Source organism: Elephantulus edwardii, unplaced genomic scaffold (genome assembly GCF_000299155.1).
Source record: "Elephantulus edwardii isolate Elephantulus edwardi_28Jun2011 unplaced genomic scaffold, EleEdw1.0 scaffold00268, whole genome shotgun sequence".
Classification (NCBI taxonomy): domain Eukaryota; kingdom Metazoa; phylum Chordata; class Mammalia; order Macroscelidea; family Macroscelididae; genus Elephantulus; species Elephantulus edwardii.
Window position 1 is genome coordinate 2,464,693 of NW_006400018.1, and position 20,387 is coordinate 2,485,079.

At 51.0% G+C, this 20,387-nt stretch overlaps 2 protein-coding genes across 2 annotated transcripts in view; one reads left to right on the forward strand and one right to left on the reverse strand.

The window, feature by feature from the left end:
- The window catches only part of ZP1 (zona pellucida glycoprotein 1 (sperm receptor)), an 11,616-nt gene extending 8,858 nt beyond the window's left edge, over positions 1 to 2,758 (reverse strand). The window contains 3 exon segments of the mRNA XM_006899894.1: positions 7 to 250; positions 469 to 590; positions 2,572 to 2,758. Coding sequence (XP_006899956.1) covers positions 7 to 250; positions 469 to 590; positions 2,572 to 2,758 — 553 coding nt within the window.
- A 15,554-nt stretch (positions 2,759 to 18,312) lies between these two features.
- Positions 18,313 to 19,518, forward strand: PTGDR2 (prostaglandin D2 receptor 2). Its single transcript, XM_006899895.1, has one exon. It carries the CDS (start codon positions 18,325 to 18,327, stop codon positions 19,516 to 19,518), a length of 1,194 nt encoding a protein of 397 aa, XP_006899957.1. The 5' UTR covers positions 18,313 to 18,324.
- The last annotated feature ends 869 nt before the right edge of the window (positions 19,519 to 20,387 follow it).

The window sequence follows — 20,387 nt, forward strand, 5'->3', positions numbered from 1 at the left end:
CAGGGCCAGGCGATGGGCGAGCCTGGCTGGGGAGGGCGGGGCCAGAGCCAAGAGAGGGTTCGCTGGAGGTGGGTTGGAAAGGCAGGGAAGTAGGAATAGAAAGTGAAGACATGGTTGGTGGCACTAGATTCGAGTCTGGAGTCCAGGAGATCTTGGGCTTGGGGCAGATCAAAGTGGTGTCTTGTGCTGCCTGGACATGACCGTTGGGCAGCAGAGCTTCTATGATCACCCTCAGATGAGAATGCCCATCCTGCAGGAGACACACACACAAGGAGAGGAGTTGGACTAGGTGAAAACACCTCTCAGCATCTCAGGCAGGGGAGGCCCCGAGAGCTGAGCTGCAGCACCTCCCACTGAAGCACGGCTTATCTTCTCGCCCACACACTCGCTCAGTGACCTTGGATGCTTGGTCTTCGCCACTCTGCAGGGGCCTCCCAACTGGACACTTAGCCCAATCTGACTCCCTACCTTCTCCAGCATGTGGCAGCCTTTGTAATCAGCAGAGAAGACCACTGCCCCCTGCGGCTTGAAAGTGATCCAGTGGTAGCAGATGGAACAGTTGTTCACGTCAAATTGGTTTCCAAATTCATCTGGGGTGGGAGTGGAAGAAGGCAGGTCAGGGGGACTCAAGGGTGCATGGGGTTAAGACTACTCCCCACTCAAGCAGCACGAGACCTAACCAGCTTGCTGTGTATCCTTGGGCAAATCCCTTGTCCTCAACTGAAAGTCAATGACTGGCTTCAACTGGGTCTTAAGCTCCTTCTAGACATGGCCCTGTAGACATCACACAGCATCCAGTCCACACAGGGAAGGAAGAAAATGGCCTGGAGCTGGGTGCCTTGCGTTAAGTCTTAGGCTTGTTAACATTCTGCGGATAATGAGACACCTGGGGGCGGGGGGGGTCATTATCAGGTGCTCACAGTGAGGGCAGAAAGGGGATTTGCAGCTACAGCCACTGCTCACCACTTGTCAGCCCACTCTGCAGTCCATTCGCTAAATGCAGGACTTCTCCCATTTTACAGTTAAGGAGATGGAGGCTGATCAGTTGCCCAAGAGAACACAGGTGAGAAGCTGCAGTTTCCTATCTACTCTAAGCCCACAATCCCTTTCTCCGGACCAGGCCATGTCCACCAGAGGCCTGGCACATGGAGCAGACAGCAGTCAGTCTTGGCCTCAGAGGAGTATTTGGGATGAAGACTCTTGCCCTTGACAGTGGTGGATGGGACCATGGTATGTGGAAGGCCTCACCCTTGATCTGTGAATTGACCTCATTTGGAAATAGCATCTTTGAAGATGTTGCCATTTAACATGCGTACTTGAGCAGGTGGGTCACGATGCAATCCTAGTGGTGACTTATGAGAGCAAGGAAGGGCAGCTGGTGAGGAGGCAGCTACAGGCCTCACCTGGGGCTACTAGAGGCTGAGAGAGAAAAGCCAGGTTCCTCAAGAGACTCTCTGGGTCTCCAGACTGCCATGAACAACATTCGTGCTGTTTAAAAACACCCAACCGCTAATATTCTGTTACAGTCTCACAGGGGATGAACACGTTTGTACCAGCTCTACATCTGGTGGCCTACTGACAAGAAGCTGAGTTTTAATCCCAATGGCATGTGGTTTGAATCTACCAGCTGCTTTGTGGGAGAAGGATCTAGCAGCTGGTCCCATGTGATTTACTGCCTCTGAAAACCCACTGGAGGGTCAGGGTTGGTTCTCATTTGGTGGCACACAACAGTCCTTGTCAAATGGACTCTGACCCCTGGCTCCCGTACAGAGCAGAGCTGCCCCACTGATTCCCACAGCTATAATCTTCACGGAGGAAGCTCTGGTGGTCTAGTGGCAAGGAGCTGCACTGCTAACATGAAGGCATGCGGTTCAAATCCACCAAAAGCTTTGTTCCCGAGCCATTTACTGCCTCTGAAAACCTGCTAGAGTCAGCTATGGGCTGGTTCCGACTCGACAGTACACAATGACAGCAACAGCAATTTTTATGGCGGAAGCTCTCGTGACTTGCTCTAACCCACAGGTGATACCTCTCCGATGTTGGAATCCATCAGCCATTCCATATGAGAAAGATAAGCAATGTCCTCCAGTGGGATTTACAGCCCCAGGATCTCAGGGAGGCCAGTTAGGAGCTGATTCTGACAATGGCCTTAATGGGTTGTGTTTTTTAGAATCTTTAGATAAGCCAATGGCTTCATCTTTCTCCCATGGAGTGGCTGGTGGGTTTGAACCCCTGACCTTTTGGTTAGCAGCATTTGACCATTGTACAACAGAGTTCCTTGTTGACTCAGGGGCATCAACCGAGTCAGAATTGGCATCTCAGGGAGCGGCCAGGTGATGCCGTCCACCGTGGTTTCGGAGTGTCTGAGAGGCAGAGATACGAAAGCTGGCAGGTCCCCTCCCCCCCATTCTTCCTCTGTCCTCTGCCCTGGTGGGGGACTGAGACAGACACCCCCACACCTCAGGGAAACTTTCTGCTCTTGTCACAACTGCTCTGGGGCAGCCTCCATCACTTGACTGTGGCCTGTGGTCTGAGAGGTGAGGAGAACAGTATACTGAATTAGATACTCACCCACCACCTTGAAGCCGACATGCTGGCCGGGACTGGGGAGCACCAGCAGCTGCATGCCCTGCACCCCACATTCATAGCTGTACTGTAGACCAGGGAGATCTGGCTCCGGGAGTGAATGTTGGCCCAGCCCCCACCCCAGAGTGGCTGCAACCAGCAGCAGCAGGAGCACACGGCAACTGCAGGCCATGGCAAGGACCCCAGCACAGCAGAGACCCTGCAGAACCTGCTCCTGACTGCCGTGAGGGCCAGGCCTTATAAGCCGATGTGGCTGGTGGGAGCCTCTAAGAGCAGAGGAGGCTCACCTGGTGGTGCCCACCTGGTCACTAGGGAGTGTGGTAAAACTCCTGGCCCAGAGCAGGGGCAGACTCCTTCCCATCCTGGGGTCTGAAATGTTGGTGGAGACTCTGCCCTTGGCCCCTCATGCCTGCATTCAGCCTCACAGCTGGGAGCAACCTGGCTGCCTGCATAGCAGCAGTGGTTCTGCCTGGAGAGGAGAAGGAAAGAATTTTCTAGAAGGTCAGACTGTAGGAGGGCTGTGGACAGCCTCAGGCCCACTGTCCCATCTCCAGAGCCCTGGCCTTTACCTCCCTGTATGGTCAGGATCCCATGGTCCAGCCTTCACACCCAGGCCTCTGGGCTGGTGGTCTACAGGGCGCTAGGGGTGGGCAGCACGGTTAGTTTATTCTCCACTCGGGCCGAAGTTTGGGGGCCTGCAGAACAAGACCATGGAGACATCACCCCTGCTCCTGAGAACCTCCAGTTAGATGGGGAAGAATGGTGAGCAAACAGACTACAGCCTAGCCCCACCCCACCTCACACAAGGGGTGCAGGATTAAATGACTGAATGTGACAATGGCTGTTACTCATCAAGGAGCACTGGATGCTATGAACACTGAGAATCTCCAAGACAAGCTGAAAGGTTGTGTGTTCAAATCCACCCAGAGATACCCCAGAAGAAAGGCCTGATGATGCCTGGCCAAAGGAACACAGCGTGCAAACCCTGTGAAGCAGTTCTGCACTGTGAGGCATGGGGTCGAGTTGGAATCACCAACATTACTAATAAAATATCCTGAATGAGCAGCTAACTGTAACATGGCCTGCCAGATGGGACGCTGGAGCTTGGCTAAGAGCTAAGGAAATCCAAATAAAGCACGGACTTCAGTTAGCAATGACACATCAACATTGGTTTAGTGACTGTAATAAAAACCATATTTGTGTAAAGGCTTTGTTGTGGGGGAAATTGGTTATGGAGGATGTAGAGACTCTGTACTATGCTAGATTCTTCTGCAAATCAAAAACTCTTCTAAGAAATGTTGTGCAGTTGTGTACCGTAGAGTCGCTACCAACTCACAGCTGACCTTTCCGTGGGTTTTCAAAGGTGGTAAGTTGCACAGGAAGCGACTGCCCATCTGTCTCCTGTGGAGCAGCTGGTGGGTTTGAACTGATTGCCTTCAGGTTGGCAGCACAGCTCCTTGCCACTAGGCTACCAGAGCTCCCTGTTCTAAGAAATGTTCTCATTTTAAAATGCTGACAAAAGCTCTTCGTTATCTAATACCACTGTAACAGAAACACCACAGATGAGTGGCTTTAACAAACAGAAATTCACTTTCTCCCAGTTTGTGCCTTTGGGTTGGTCCTGTGTCATAGCGACCCCACACACAGCAGAGTGGAACCTGTCTGATCTTCTGCCATCCTCGCCGTCTCTACCATTGAAGCCCATGTTTGTAGTCGCTGTGTCAACCCACCTCGTTAAGGGTCTTCGTCTCCTTCACGGACCCTCTAAATTACAGCATGATGTGTTTGGGGCTTTCCCCGCCAAGGACTAACCCCTCCTGATAAAATGTCTAAAGTCTGTGAGCTGGTCTCACCATCCTAGTTTCCAAGCAGCACCCTCTCTGTGCTCTCCCCAGCAGAGTGGTTTGTTCTCACATGTGGTTCAAGAGCCTTGGAGTCCAAGTTCAGTGGGCCAGCTTGGCCACTCTGCTGGCTCTCAACGGGGGTCTCTTCTGAGCTTCCACTCCTGGACCATCATCCTGTAACTTGGCCTCTCTCTTCCCTCACCTCTGCTTGCTAGTTTAATTGCCATTCCTTTGATATGCCAACAAAGGCTGTTTCAAAATGCACCCTACACTCCAGAGACAGATCATGGCGATTAGAATTTACGACGCATATTTACAACACATTATGGACACAGTTCAGTGCAGAACAGGTCACAGATGGCAGGGTTTTACCAAGCACATGGCACCATGCCAGGGGCCTTGCTTGTGTCCCTCTGTACCCACACAGCCATCTCTGAGGGAGGGAGCCCAGGGTCCCCAACTAAGGACGTGACTCACTGGGGGGCTTGTCTTGGGGCCTGATGGAGAAGCAAGCTCAGCAAATGTGAGGGCCCAGCAGTTAAATTTGCAGCAGCAGGCAGAGGCCAGCCCTGAGTCGGGTTCTAGTTGGACTGCTATCATTTCCCAGCTGGGATCTACACATATACCCAGCAAGCTGGGAGAGACTGGTAAGCAAAATGGACTGGACCCCCTCCCCATTCCCCCACCTCACTTTGGCCTTGCCTTGGGATTAAGTGAGTAAATGTGACAATCAATGGCTTTTACTCATCAAGGAGTGTCTAGATGCTGCAAATACTTAAACTCTCAACTACTAGCCAAAAGGTTGTTGGTTCAAACTCCCTCAGAGGTACCCTGGAAAAAAAGGCCTGGTGATCTTTGTATAAAAGATTATAGCCTTGAACATGGTTTGATTCCACCAGATGCTCCGCTGGAGGAGGGACTAGCTCCTCCTGTACCAGTCAGATCCTATTGGATGGTAAACAAGGCAGGGGATGGAAGGGTTGGGGGGTGGGCGGGGGGAGAGTGGAGATCACAGCCTTGCAAACCCTTGGAGCAGTCCCACAATACAAGACGTGGGGTCTGAGTTTCTCATTCATAACATAGGGGTAAATAATGCTTATACTGCAGAGGCGAGTTATTGGGTGGCCATCAAGTCAACTTCGAGTCACAGTGATCCTGTGAACAACAGACCTGAGCCTGGCCCTCGGCGGCCCCAGCCTCACCATCTCTGACATGCTTGACCCCATTGTTACAATCACTGTGTCAATCCCTCTCGTTGAGGGTCTTCCTTTTCCCCAGTGACTGGTCTTTCCTGCTAACACGCCCAGAGCATGTGAGACACAGTTTCACCATCTTTGCTTGTAAGAAGCACACTGATTGCATTTCCTCTAAGACCAACTTGTTCGTTCTTTTAGCAGTCCATGGGCTATTCAGTCCTCTTCTTCAATGCCACAACTCAAAGGCGTCAGTTATTCTTCTGTCCTCCTTTCTCGTTGCCCAACTCAGTAATGCATAGGAAGAAACGGAAAAGACTATGGCTTGGTTCAGCGCATCTCAGGCTTTAACTTAACATTCTTTCTCTTTAGCTCGTTGGAGAGGTCCTTGACAGCAGATTTTCCCAATGCAACATGTCTTTTGAGTTCTTGAACGCTGTTAACATGGGTATTAATTGTGAATCTAAGTAAAATGAAATCATTGAAAACATACATGAAGAAATGATTGATAAATGACACCTGGTCTTGATTTAGTGGTCACTGTGACTGGAGCTGATGGCGTCAATGGGAAGGGCATTGTGGGACACTTCGGGACAGCGTGGGGCAGCGACGTCTACCCCAGCACTGGAGATGGTGGTAGTAGGTAGGCACGGTCTGGATAAAATAAATAAATAAATTAGTCACCTTGGAGTCAACTCCAACAGCTCACGGTGAGCTCGTGTGTGTCAGATGGAACTGTGCTTCAGGGGGTTTTCAAAGATGGTTTGTTTTTTGTTTTTTGTTGTTTTTTTTTAATTGCCATGCCTTTGTTCTGCAGGATGAATAGGAGAGGGAAAAGGGCGTCCCAGGCAGCAACCACAGGGGTGGGTAATGACGATGGGTAGATGGGGATCAGCCAAGACTCCGAGTGGACACAGCAGAGGTCATGTCCTGGCAGCCGATGGGCTCAGGTTTGTCCCCTGTGCCGTGGTACGTGGGGTTCTTGTGGACAAGGACTGCCTTTCACGCTCTCTGGCTATGACAAGCCAAGGAGAAGGCTGTGCCTTAGAGAAGAATGCCTGTGCCCTGGAGGTGGCTGTATTTCACAGATTGTAGGGAGCTGTACTGTTAACCCAAAGGCACCACCTCTCTGGGGGTTCGAACCCACCAGTAGCTCCAAGGGAGAAGGATGAGAAATCTCTTCTCATTCAATTTTTGTTGTTGTTGTTGTTGTTATGGCCCATTGAGTTGTATGGGAAGCCAAATTTCATACTAAATATTTGTAATAAACCGAATGCTACTTCAGGTTATGAGGGAGGCTGGAATTTCCCCTGAAGCACTAAGGCAATCCTTAAGCGTTTACAGGATTCTTGCATTATATTTGCTAACCCCTCCCTCCTGAGTCAAGCAGAAGGTTTTTCAATAGAAAGAGATTAGTTTCATTTGCACTGCATCCTCTTGGTGATTTGCTTCCTGGCAATTTTCATTAAGACACAGGGGAGCTAAGGACCAGCGCTTCAGTTTGCTTCAGTTGTTTGAAAACTGTTCACCTCCTGCTTCACCTCTGTTTTCTCCTACATTCTTGGTGTTTTGTCTCATTATTAATACTTATTAATATACTTTACTCTTGGTCTGCAACAGAGTTGCTTGCGAATAGCGACCCTATGGACAACAGCCCCGAAGCCTGTCCTGTCCTGCGCCAGTCTCACTGACTCTGACACACCTACTCCCATTACCCCACTTATTGTGTCAGTCCGTCTCATCCATCTCATCCAGGTCTTGGGAACCCAGTGGAGGGTTAGCTATGAGTCTGTGAATTTGACAGCAGTGAGCAGGCCAGGATCTGGTGTTATAGGACAGGGCACAGCATGGCGGGGGCTGAAGATCTTCCCCCCTCCCGCCCTCCGTGTCCAGGTGCTGCTCATCCCACCTGGGCAGAGACGCCAGGCTGAACTGGAACTTCTGTGGGTGCCCAGCACCCCCTGCCCTTCGGATCAGGATTCCTGGATCCTTAGTGCTTCCTTACAATTCCGGAAGGAGTGGCCCAGCTGCCAAGGCCACTTCCCCTTCTCTCTGCAAGACCCAGGGCCAGATGCTCTTGGCTTGGCGTCACCACAGACAACAGCTGACATAACAGCAGCAGTTCCTAGTAAAGGAATTGTTACTCTGTTCCACTCTGTGAGGCTGTGAGCTGGGTACTCTGTAACATCATGGCAGGGATGAGGAGGAGGAGATGGCCTTGGGAAGGGGAGGCACCTGGCGAGGTCCCTCAGCTGAAAGCCCTCGCTTGACCTGTGGGCCCACCTGCCCCAAAGGCCCCCAGCAGCCCCAGAACCTGCAGTTGTTCCTATGTACTGGAGCTGACTCATAGCTGACCCTCCAATGGGAGATTGCCCATCTTTCTCCCACAGAGCTGCTGGTGGGTTTGAACCATGTGCCTTTGGGTTGGCAGCACAACTTCTTACCATGAGGCCACCAAAGCTCCCCTGTTAGAAATGCAAATTCCCAAACTCCACCCAGACCTTTTAGAGGCTTTTCATTGGCACATAGACTAAGGTGTAACTAACTCAAGACACAGTATTTTCAATTGGATGACATATGAAAGTCTAAGTTGGACGATGAATAGGAAGGAGGAAGAAGAATCAAATCAGTGCCTTTGCACCGTGGTGTTGGAGGACTGAATGCCCCACGGACTGCCAAAAGAACACTCTATCTTGAAGGAAGTGCAACCGGAGTGCTCTTTTGGGGCAAAGATGGTGAATCTTTGCCTCACACACTTTGGGTATGTTGTCAGCGTAAGGTCACCGAGGAGGGACAGAACCCAGTTCAGGCCAAGACAGACAGTTTATTGAGAAGAAACTGCCGGGCTGCCTCCAAAGCAGAGGTCGGCAGCCACTGAAGTTTACAGTGGAGTTTTATATTGTCTTACAAGGAAATTGGACAATTAGGATACTCGCAGCTGTTTGGTACAGGACAAGGGAGCAAGTTGGGAGTCGTGGACAGTTATTCCTGGGAAAGGGAGGTCAAGCAGTTTCTGCAGCTCTAACAGAGATAAACGGAGCTGCAGCTGGTGCTCTGATCACGACTGTAGCTTGGAGCTGTTCTCTGGAAAGCACTGGGGAAAGGGGGTCAAGGGAGCAAGCTCTGGGGCCCTGACCATCAGAGAGGCCAGTCCTCGCGGGGAAAGGTAGAGGGTCAGAGAAAGAGAGGAAGCCCCTCACCAAGAGGACTGACCCAGAGGCTGTAAGGATGGGTGTGAGCTTGGAGGAGACTCTGAGGCTGAGGCTGGAAAGGGCAAGGTCAGCTGACAGCACCTCACAACAAAGCAGACCTGCCAGCATCTAATGCCCGGAGGCTGGTCCTCCAAGTGATTCTGATTCACTGGGTTAGGGCTCTTCTAGGCCTTTCTAGACCCTTCTAGCCTCCTGCCTAGGAGTCCATCACCTGGACTCTCAGCTCCAAGCACAGGGTCTGGTACCTCAGACGTCTCCACCTCCTTAGACACAGCCCGACTGGGCGCTGTGGGTTCAATGGGCCCCCCTCCCCTGACACATGCATCGAAATCTTGATCTCTGTAACTGTCATGTTGCCCTGTTTCAAAAGAGGATTAGTTATCTTACATTAACGATGTCCTACTCTAACTGCTTCTGAGTTATGAAAAGAGACGACTAGATACGGCAGCAAACACTCAGCCAGGGAGCTGAGGAAGCAATCAAAGGGACTCGAGCCCCTGATTCAGATTTGCCACCAGCCCGCAGAGCTGTGAGCAAAGGCACTTCTGTTCTTTAAAGTCCTCTCACGTGTGGTATCTGTGTTACCGCAGCACTGGGAACTCAGACACGGGAAACTAGCTCCAAGTCCTCTGCTCCCATCCACTCAGCAACACACTGCTCCTATCCCTTCACAAGCCGTCTTCCCACAGCACCCAGGACGGCTCTGGGCTCCTGAAACCCCAAGGAGACGCCCCCCGGAGGCCTGCTCACTGACTCCCTGCTGCTGGGATCCTCTGTGTGGGGCCTTGACACCGGGGCTCTCAGACCAAGAGGGAGGCCCATCTGTCTGGGAGCGCAGCCAAGCCTCTGTTAAGAATAAACAGCACTGCCCATTTCTTTAGAAAAATGCCTCAGGGCCTGGCTTGCTGGAGCAGTGTTTGATTTATTAATATATTAATGTTTGATTTATTCTTGTTTCACAAACAGTCTTCAGAGGTGGGGTGGGGAGAGAAGGCCTGGCAAGATTGGGGTGCGGCGTTTGTGTGTGAAAGGTGATGGTGCCTTTGAAGTGCTGGGCTGCCAGGGTCAACCCCAAGTTGGATGCCCCAGTGCAGAGCTGTGGTTGTACATTCCAGAACCCCCATTTAGGGACTGGAGGTTCTGGGTTCAAACGCTGGCAGTCTGTCCTAGTCCTTGGCGCCCCCACCGTGCAACGCTGCCCACATGGCCTTAGAGGAAGGGCATCCAAGGGTCAGGCTGGCTGTCCCTGCATGTGGCATGAAGCAGGGGCGTGGGATTGGTCTTGGTTTCCTGGTGCTGCTGTAATCAAGTGATTGCCTTTAGCAAACAAAGTTACTGTCTCCATTTGTTGTTACTGTTGTCCTAGGGAGCTCTGGTGACCTAGTGGGTAAAGAGCTGTGATGCTCACCCAAAGGCGGCATCTCTCTGGCAGCTCAAGTCTATCAGAGGCTCTGGGGGAGAAAGATGGGCAATCTCCTTCCATGGGATTTACAGCATCTGAAAACCCTCTGGAGGCTCAACTACACGGAGCTGGTTCTACCGCCAGGCAATGAGTTTGTGATTGTTGCCAGGTGCCCTCAAGTCAGTTCTGACTCCAGGTAACCTTCTGCACAATTCAAATCAAACCAAACCAAACCAAAACAAGGCTCTGTCCTGCACCATCATCCTCAGCTTTTCTAGTTTGAGCCTATTTTGCTACAATGTGGATCCATCTCACTGAGAATCTGCCTTCCTTTTTTTGCTGTCTGAGTGATCTCTGGTGGCTTAGTGGTAAGGAATTGTGCTACCAGCCTAAAGGCGTGTGGTTTGGATACACCAGCTGGTCTGAAGGAGAAAGATGGACAATCTGCTCCCAACTTACAGCCTCGGAAAAACTCGCCGGACGATCAGCTATGAGTTGGTTCTGACTTGACGGTACATAATAACAATAACAATAACAATAACTGCTTTACCAAAAAGGAAAGAAGTCCTTCTCCAGGGGCCAGTCTTGTTTAATAACATGTCCAACGTATGTAAGATGCAGTCTCACCGGCCCTGCCTCTCAGGATCATTCTGAGTGTGCTTTATTCGAGATAGGCTTGTTCATTCTTCTGTCCATCTTCTTCTCGGACAGCAGCTGGTGGGTTCAAATCTCTTACCTTTGTGTTGGCTGCACAACTCTTTACCACTAGGCTATCAGGGTTTAAACAAAAGTTAAAACATCAGAAAAGTGTATTATTATTAATAATACAATGTGGCCTCTGAGCCTCAGAAGAGAAGGTTTTTCTTTGATGCAACAGAAGTGTTGAGAAGGAAGTATAGTGGTTACTAGATCGATGGTGTTAAGAGCTCTATTTAAAGAGGGCTCCCTTGCTCACTCACTGCACATGAGAACTGACTCCTAGTCGACCCTCAACTGGACTTCTCAGGCTGTAAATCACAAGGGAGGGCATTGCCTCTCTTTCTCTCTTGGGGCTGCTGGTAGATTGGAACCACCAGACAGGCATGGCCTTTGGGTGAGCAACAAAATTCCTACTGACCAGGCCACCAAAACTCCCTAGAGGAGACTGCGGTGGTGGTGTGTACCATCGAGTCAAAAGTGACCCATAGCTGACCCTCTGGCAGTTTTTTCACAGGCAGTTAATCGCTTGGGAGGAGACTGCCCATCCTTCTCCCGTGGAGCTGCTGGTGGCCTTGAACCACGTGCCTTCGGGGTTACAGCACAGCTTTTTATCACCAGAGGTTCCTTAGAGAAGACTAGTGCTTTCCGAATTCTATGGTCTTATGTGAATTTTAAAGAAACCTCTACTTGGAGGTGGGTGGGATGGGGCTGGGTACTAGTATGACCTTGAGATTCCTGCACTGGCACAGCTGCTGGGGCAGTTTTGAAACTCAGAAAAAAGCAGGAGAGGGTTTAAACATCTGGGCTATGTCAAGGCTCAGAATGCAGCCAAGTGGCAGTTTCTACAAATCCGTTTCTGCGTTAAGTGCTGAGGGAAGTAAACATCTTTCTGATAGTCTCTGTTTTTAGCCAGGATCCATTTGTCCTTATTTCACGATCCCTTCTGAGTCCAGCTTGAATTTCTGGACGTTCCTTACTTCCCTGTCGATGTACAGATCCTCAACAATTTAAAAATTATCATCAGCGAACTTTTACTTGCATGTGATGTTTATAATAGTGTTTGATAATCTCCTTATTCTGATGGATCACCTTTTTTTTTGGAGCGGGAAGAAATGAAACAGGAACCTCTCTGGCCAGTTAACCAGGTAAGCTGTCTCTCAAATTTCTTGGCATAGATAATACTTTGAGGTTTGTATCTATTTAAGCATCTCCACTGATATTCCGTCTGTTCCTGCATCCTTGTTTATCAACATCTTCTGTATCGCTTGGGCTTGTTCCTTTAATTCCACTGATTCTTGGATCATCCACAACCTTCTGAAATAGCTGTATTTACCAGTTCTCTCTGGTGCGGTAACTATGTATTCCTTCCATCCTCTTTTGATGCTTTCTGTGTCACTTGTATGTTACCATAGAAGCCTCCAATATTGCAACTTAAGCCGTGAATTTACCCTTCAGTTCGACTTAGAAATGTTCTGCTTTGGTTTTGGTTTTCCAACTCCTGGTTGGTCCACATTTCGTCACAACACTTTGTCTTCTCTTGGTGCCTTTGAGACGGTCTCATGAGCTTTCCCTTCACGTCCTTTCACTTTAGCCACTCTGTCTACATTCAAGGACAAGTTTCTAAATCTCTCTTAACATCCATTTGGGTGTTGGTTTCCCACACCCTTTTAAATAATGATTTACTTTCTTCATGTCTGATGTCCTCGATGCCTACCTGGTTGGTCTTTGTCCCTTAGTGTTCAAGGCATCAAATCTACTTCTCAGAGCTTGCTGTTGTTGCTTTTGAGACAACTATGACTCACAGCAACCCTCTGAGCAACAATTCTGAACCTTGTCCTAACCTAAGCCAAGCTCACTGTCGTCACCTTACCCCATTGCCACAGTCACTGTGTCAGTCCATCACATCCAGGGTCAATGATGTCAGTGTAAAGAATCAGGTGCGCCTGATCCAAGCCACGGTCTTCACAATTGCTTGCTATGCATCTGAGAGCTGGACAATAAATAAGACTGTCAATAAATGCTTTTGAGCTGTGGTGCACTGGGAAAGTCTGTAGTCTGGGACTGCTCCAAACTATTGAGGAGCAATGATGTTAGCTTGAAGACTAAGGTGTTCCTGATTCTGGTCTTGGTATTTTCAATCACTTGCTATGCATCTGAGAGCTGGACAATGAATACAAATGACAGAAGAGCTGGTGCCTTTGGGTGTTGGAAAAGAGTACTAAATATCCCATGGGATGCCAAAAGAACAAATAGATATGTCTTAGAGATGTAGCTAGAGTGCTCTTTGAAGGCAAAGATGATAAAGCTTTGTCTCACATACTTTGGGCATGTTGCTAGGAGAGGCTATTCCTCAGAGAAGGGCATCATGCTTGAATCAGTGAGAGAGAGGAAGACCCTCAATCAGATAGGTTGATCCAGTGACTGCAGCAATGGGCTCAGGATGGTATAGGACAGGGTTCAGATCTGTTGTTCAGAGAGTCGCTAGGATTTGTACTCAATTCCACAGGGCCTAGCAACAACAACAATGAAAAGGTTGGCAGTGTGACTCTACTAGCTGCCTATCAGGACAAATAAGGGCAGTCTGAAGATTTACAGCCTTGGGAACCTGCTAGAGGGCAGCTATGAGTCAGTTCCTAACTCAATAGCAATGAAGTGGGTTGAAGGGGGCAGGGGCAGACTGGCAGCCTTCCCTCTACCCCACCCTCCATAGAGGGACCTTACAGTCTGGTGCCCACACTGCTGGGGGCCTCGGAGAGCTTGGGGATTTCTCTTCTGAGGATGATGGCATCTGGGGAGGGCAGCCTAGGGACAGACAGTAGGTGAGTGGACACAAGCCATTCCCCAGCGTGTGCATAGCATGATGCCCCCACTTTTTTATTAATTTCAATGAACATTTACAAAGATTTTTTATTTCCATTCATTCACTGTTTCACTTTTCTCCCCACACACCCCACCCCCACCCCCAGTTCGCTCTTCTCCTTGAAAAGCAAGACTCCTTCATTGGTATACAATCCCCCCGTGCCCCCCACCCCCACCCTGAGTATACTCCACTCTGCAACCCTCATTCTGAACTCTTATGATAATCATAATGCCCTAAAATATATTACTTTTAAATTGTTCTCTCCCTCATCAGCTTCAATGCAGTATACATAATTATCCAGTTTTTTCCAGTCTTACCCCCTCCCTGATGTCAGCCTCATTCTACAACAGTGGCACCATACATTATTTGTCCTTTTGTGACTGAGATATTTCACCCAGCATAATGTCCTCCAGGGTCACCCATTTTGAATAATATTGCATGAGTTCCTTGTTTTTCAATGCAGCATAGTATTTCATTGTGTGAATATACCACAGCTTCTCTATCCATTTGTTGATGGGCAGTTAGGTTGTTTCCAACTCCTTGCTATTGTGAACAAAGCCACAATAAACATGGGTGTGCATGTATCTGTTTGGATGTCAGTTATGGTCTCTTTAGGGTATATTCCCAGTAGTGGAATTGCTGGGTCAAATGGTATCTCTATTTGCAACTTTTTGAGAAAGCACCACACCGCCATAGTGGTTGCACCGTTTTACACTCCCACCAACAGTGAATAAGTTCCAGTTTTCCACAACCTCACCAGCATTTGTTGCTTGCTGTTCTGTTAAATTTTGCTAGTTTTGCTGGGGTGAGATGATATCTCATAGTTGTCTTGATTTGCATCTCTTTTAGAGCTAGGGATTTTGAACATTTCTTCATGTGCTTACTGGCCATCTGAATGTCTTCTTTGGTGAAGTGTCTGTTCATATCCTGTGCCCATTTTTTGATTGAACTATTTACCTTTATCTTGTTGTGGTGAGATGCTCATACTTTCTTACACAGATACACACACACACACACACACACACACACACACACACATCTGGGCTTCTGAAAAGTCCCTTCTTCAGGAAGGATGCGGTAGTCAGGGCTGTCTGTGGCTACCTCCCTTCCCCAGGGACCCATTGCCCATCTTGGAGTGTAACCTTATTTGAAAGCCTGTGTACAACTCACTCTCTGGCTGTCCCCGCCTCTCTCCTCCCTCCACCTCCAAATACTCTCTGGCTGACAGCAATTTCCTTCCTCAGTCCCACACCGGGCCTCTGCCTGCAGCCCAGCTTCTTCAGGGGCTTCTAGCCACTGCCTGGCTGGAAGCCGCACCCCCTCAGTGCTCAGGTAAGGGCTGGTTTGGGGGTGGGTCCTTGGTTCCTTTCACAACCTATGGAGGGGAAGACAGTTTTGTCGGGAGAGCAGGACTGCAGAGGGTTGAGTGGTTTCCCAAAGACCTGAGTGGTCTTGCTGCCTGGAGGACAGAGGTGGCATTCATTGTCTTGGGCATTAGCTCGATGCCAGCCACCAAGGTAATGGAGTCAAGTTCAAGGGCCAAATGAGAACAAAAGCTAATACTCAAACCCAGGTCTCAGGTCCTAAGCCCTTTGCTGAAGCAGCGCCCTAGCTGCTGGCTCCCGGGGACTCCTTGGGCCTGGGGACCATCTCCTCACAACCAGAGAGACCGAGTTAATTCTCAGAGGACAGGGCAAGACCATGCTCTCCAAATGTCCCCAGGGAACTCGGGAATATGTCAGCTGAGAGAGGCTGACCCTCGAAGGTCTGCTGGGGGTGCAGTCCTTGGTCCATTCCTAGAGGACACCACGGGAGAGGTTATGTCTCTCCAAACAGGCTTATCCATCTGTAAAATAGGCTCTCATAAGGTTATTGCGTGTGAAGTCACACCATAAGCTGTAAAGTGTAGGGAATGTGGCCATTCTTGGGGTGCACAGGCCTACCGCTCCCCTCCAATGAACCTGCAGATTGCCAATTTTGATTGGTCCACCTGCTAGGAAAAGGATAATCTGCTATTTCAGGAGGTCACCGTGGCAAGGACTGGGGTTCCTGGAGGGCAGATTTTTCTCATCCTGGCCAATAGCGCATGGACCGGAAAGCCCAAGACAGGCACTTTGGGGCGACTGTGTGTTTCTACAAACTGAAGGTTAATGGCAGTTCCGTGTGAAGCAAGCCTGGGAACGCATGGGCATGGGCTCACTTCATGTCTCAGGGTCGCATTTCAGTCATTCTTGCAATATTTCACTTTTTAATAATGCAGTTTCACACTTCAAAGACTATAGTCTTGCACCAACTTTTCAAAGCCCTGGGAAGCCAAAGCGTGTGTGTGACTTGCTTTACTGAGATATTAGCATAATACTGCAGTAGACAGGAATAGAATAGGAGGTACGTCTGGGTACACCTGTCCGGAGGACCCTCCCTTCCCCTCTCTTCCTTCTCCTCCTCCATTCTCTCATTTTGCACAGAGTCTTAGGGAAGAGCATAGGCTGCGTACAAAACTGTTTCTCTTCTACACGCTTGTTTTGTTTAGGTGTCTTTAAGCAAGTTAATGTCTCAGTTTCTTCATCTGTAAAATGGGTGTAGAGAAAAGCTCTTCCTAGCACTGTCCCAGGGAACTGTGAGACGCCAGGGCGCTTTGAGTTCCCAACTCTGTTGTCTGTCCCCTATCTCCTTTGGAGAATCCTCTTCCCGATTTCCTTCAGGTCCAGTGGGCTCTTAGCTCCTTAGTGAGGCAGTGGGCATGTGCGTCTCGAGCGTCTGCGCATCTGCCAGAAACTGCTTTCTCCAGCACCATCCTACAATAGTTTTTGAATGAGTGAATCAATGAATGAAGAAAAATGTTGATTTCCTGGCCCTTGTCAGCTGGGGCGGGTGGAGCAGCTCAGGCTGCCTCTGGGCATGGGAGAGGTTTTTTGGCCCCATTGGGCCTCCAGAGCCCCAATCTGGCAGTTCCTCCTGCCCAGCCCTCACACTGTTCTTATCTTATTTCCTCTCCAACCTTCAGAGAAGAAGCAGGCTTCACTTTTAAGACTACACACCTCAACAGCCACCAAGGTGTGAGACGGGCTGCACAGAGGAGCTGCAGAGAGGCAAGGTCTGGAGGTGTGGGGGGGAGGGTGGCACCCTTAAAAGCACAGGATTCTCCCTAACCCCCTACTAGACTGGCTGAACCCCCCACTCCTTGTCATGAGTCCTGCTCATATCCTGGGATTTGGGACATGCAGCCCTTGGTGGCTGATGGTTTTCCAGTGCAGGAGAGGAAGACCTTCGATGAGGTGGACTGATTCAGTAACTGGGGTAATGGGAGTAGGTGTGTCAGAGATGGTGAGATTGGCACAGGACAGAGCAGGGTTTAGGGCTATTGTACATAGGGGTCATTATGAGTTGCAGGCAACAACAGTAACAACAACATAGATGCTAGAGCTACCTGCTCCATGCTAATCACACTGACATGTCCTGATGGTTTATACTCAATAACCAAGCCCCGTTGGTGCAGCAGTTAAGCGCTGGGCTGCTACCTGAAAGCCTGGTGGCTGGAACTCAACCAGTGACTACACGGGAGAAAGACTTGGCAATCTGCCCCCGAAAAGATTACAGGCGAGCAGGCCCTGTGGGCAGGATCTACTCCGTCACTTGGGGTTGCAGTGAGTTGAAACTGACTAGAAAGAATTTAAGGAGAACTAAGCTATAGGCTGGTGGTTCAAACCCCCCTGGTGGTACCAAGGAAGAAAGGCCTGACCATCAACTTCTAAGAAGACGCCCTGCAGAGCAGTTCTGCTCTGTACCACAGGGTGGCGCCACAGGCAGGATGGACTGCATGCCAATGCATTTTAAAAAATAAGTGCCTAAATAAGTGCATTTAAAAAAAAAACAAGTTTCTAAGTGCCTTTTTTGATATTCACTCATTCCAGTCTCCCAAGAACCCTGGGGAGCTGTGGCTCAACCCCTGGTACAGAGGAAGAGACCCGATCAGGAGAGTTAAATGCCTGTCCATGTTCCTTAGAGGAGAGGCTGTCAAAGCTTCGTATCACGTACTTCAGGCATGATGTTAAGAGAGGCTGTTCCTTGGAGAGGCACACCATGCTTGGAAGGGCCGAGGGTTGGAAAAGGAGAGGTGGCCCCTGAATGAGGCAGGTTGATACAGAGACTTCAGCAATGGCCTCAAGTGTGTTGGGCTTGATAAGGATGACCCAAGAGAGGTCAGGATTCAGATCTGTTGTTCAAATGGTGGCTGTGAGTTGTACTGGACTGTTGTTGTGTGGCTCACTGCGGTCCTATGCATAACAGCTCTGAACCTTGTCCTTGCCTGAGCGAATCTAGACTAGATGGCACCAAACAACCACAACAGTGTCTACCCTGGGTGCAGGGCTGGAGCTGGGACGCCATTACTGTCCCTCTCTGCCTTTGAGCTCATGTGCTGTGTTGAGGTCAGATTCTCACCTCCTGGCTCCCAGCCCGCCCAGCCCTCTTCCCCAGGTTCGTCTGCACGCCAACCCCAGCCCTCCTTCTGCCCCTGCAGAATCCCGCCATGGCGCCCAACGCCACCATGCAGCTCTGCCCTCTCCTGGAGCAGATGAGCCAGCTCCGAAGTCACAGCAACTCCAGTATCCGCTACATCGACCACGCGTCGGTGCTGCTGCACGCGCTGGCCAGCCTGCTGGGCCTGGTGGAGAACGGCCTCATCCTCTTCGTGGTGGGCTGCCGCATGCGCCAGACAGTGGTCACCACGTGGGTGCTGCACCTGGCGCTCTCCGACCTGCTGGCCACCGCCTCCCTGCCCTTCTTCACCTACTTCCTGGCCGTGGGCCATTCGTGGGAGCTGGGCACCACCTTCTGCAAGCTGCACTCCTCCATCTTCTTCCTCAACATGTTCGCCAGCGGCTTCCTGCTCAGCGCCATCAGCCTGGACCGCTGCCTGCAGGTGGTGAGGCCCGTGTGGGCGCAGAACCACCGCACGGTGCCCGCGGCCCACAAGGTCTGCCTGGTGCTCTGGGCGCTGGCCGTGCTCAACACGGTGCCCTACTTCGTGTTCCGGGACACGATCCCGCGGCGGGATGGGCGCATCATGTGCTACTACAATGTGCTGCTCCTGAGCCCGGGGCCCGACCGGAACGCCACGTGCAACTCGCGCCAGGCGGCGCTGGCGATCAGCAAGTTCCTGCTGGCCTTCCTCCTGCCGCTGGCCATCATCGCGTCGAGCCACGCGGCCGTGAGCCTGCAGCTGCGCCACCGCGGCCGCCGCCGGCCCAGCCGCTTCGTGCGCCTGGTGGCCGCGGTGGTGGCGGCCTTCGCGCTCTGCTGGGGCCCCTACCACGCCTTCAGCCTGCTGGAGGCGCGCGCGCACGCCGACGTGGCGCTGCGGCCGCTCGTGTGGCGCGGGCTGCCCTTCGTCACCAGCCTGGCCTTCATCAACAGCGTGGTCAACCCGCTGCTCTACGTGCTCACGTGCCCCGACGTGCTGAGCAAGCTGCGCCGCTCGCTGCGGAGCGTGCTGGAGAGCGTGCTGGTGGACGACAGCGAGCTGGGCGCGGGCGGCAGCCGGCGCCGCCGCGGCTCCTCCACCACCTCGGGCTCGCTCAGAGTCCGCACGCTTTCGCCCGGGCTCCTGCGCCTTCTGCGCTGCCTGCGGGCCGAGCGTGACCGCCCCCCGCCCCGGGACCGGGCGCTCTCGCAGGACGAGAGGGGCCCCCTGAACCGCGCGCCCAGCGTCGCTTCCAGCTAGGGCTCCCCACGCTTCCCTGTGCGCCCCCCATTCAGGAGCAGCGATCTGGACTGCAGCCTCAGGATTAGGTCCTAGCGAGGACCCCGGAACCTGCATTTCGTGCCTGAACTGACGCAGTTTGGAAAAAAAAAAAAAAGTGGAGTTACAGTAGCGCTGTGATATAGGGATCCCCTCCAGAGCTCTTCAAGGGAACATTAGCTTTTGAGGACTAGGGCTAGACGAAGACTGGGTTTCCTTCAAGCTCCCCCCAGCACTGTTCCGGGTCCACGCAGGGAGCATGGTGGGGTTAAAAATGCCTACTTCTCAGACGGTGGCCTTCCAGGACCCCATGCATTTCCCGAGGGCTCAGTGCTCCCGGATGACTCGGAGCTTATTTTTATACTTAACTAGTAATCTATTAAAAAGGTCAGAGCGCTCCAGTTCAACTCCAGCCAACATTTCTGACACCAATCTCCTAAACCAACGTCATGGATTGGATCCTGGATTCCTAGAATGGAGAGACCACCCAACCCCCAGGCTTTAAATCTAGATGAAAGTTGACTGGAGCAATTTACATACCATCAAGTCAGGGACACATATAGTGGGTTTTCAGAGGCAATAAATGGAGTGAGTGTTGACTTTGTCCCACTGAGCAGCTGGTAGACTTGAACCATGTGCCTTATCAGCCCAGTGCATTACCATTAAACCAGACCTTCCCAATTGAGCAGTTAGTGGGTTTGAACTGAAGACCTTTCTGTTCACAGCCAGGTACCTTCAGCACAGTGCAACCAGAGTACTTTTATGCTCATTTCAGAGGTAGCTGCCTCTGGTTTTCTATTTTTATAGAGGAATAAACTGAGGCAAAGGGAGATTAAGTGACTTGCCAGTTT

Bases quoted from the DNA above. Each gene is read 5' to 3' on its own strand.
- PTGDR2 (XM_006899895.1), top strand. From the start codon at position 18,325: ATGGCGCCCAACGCCACCATGCAGCTCTGCCCTCTCCTGGAGCAGATG.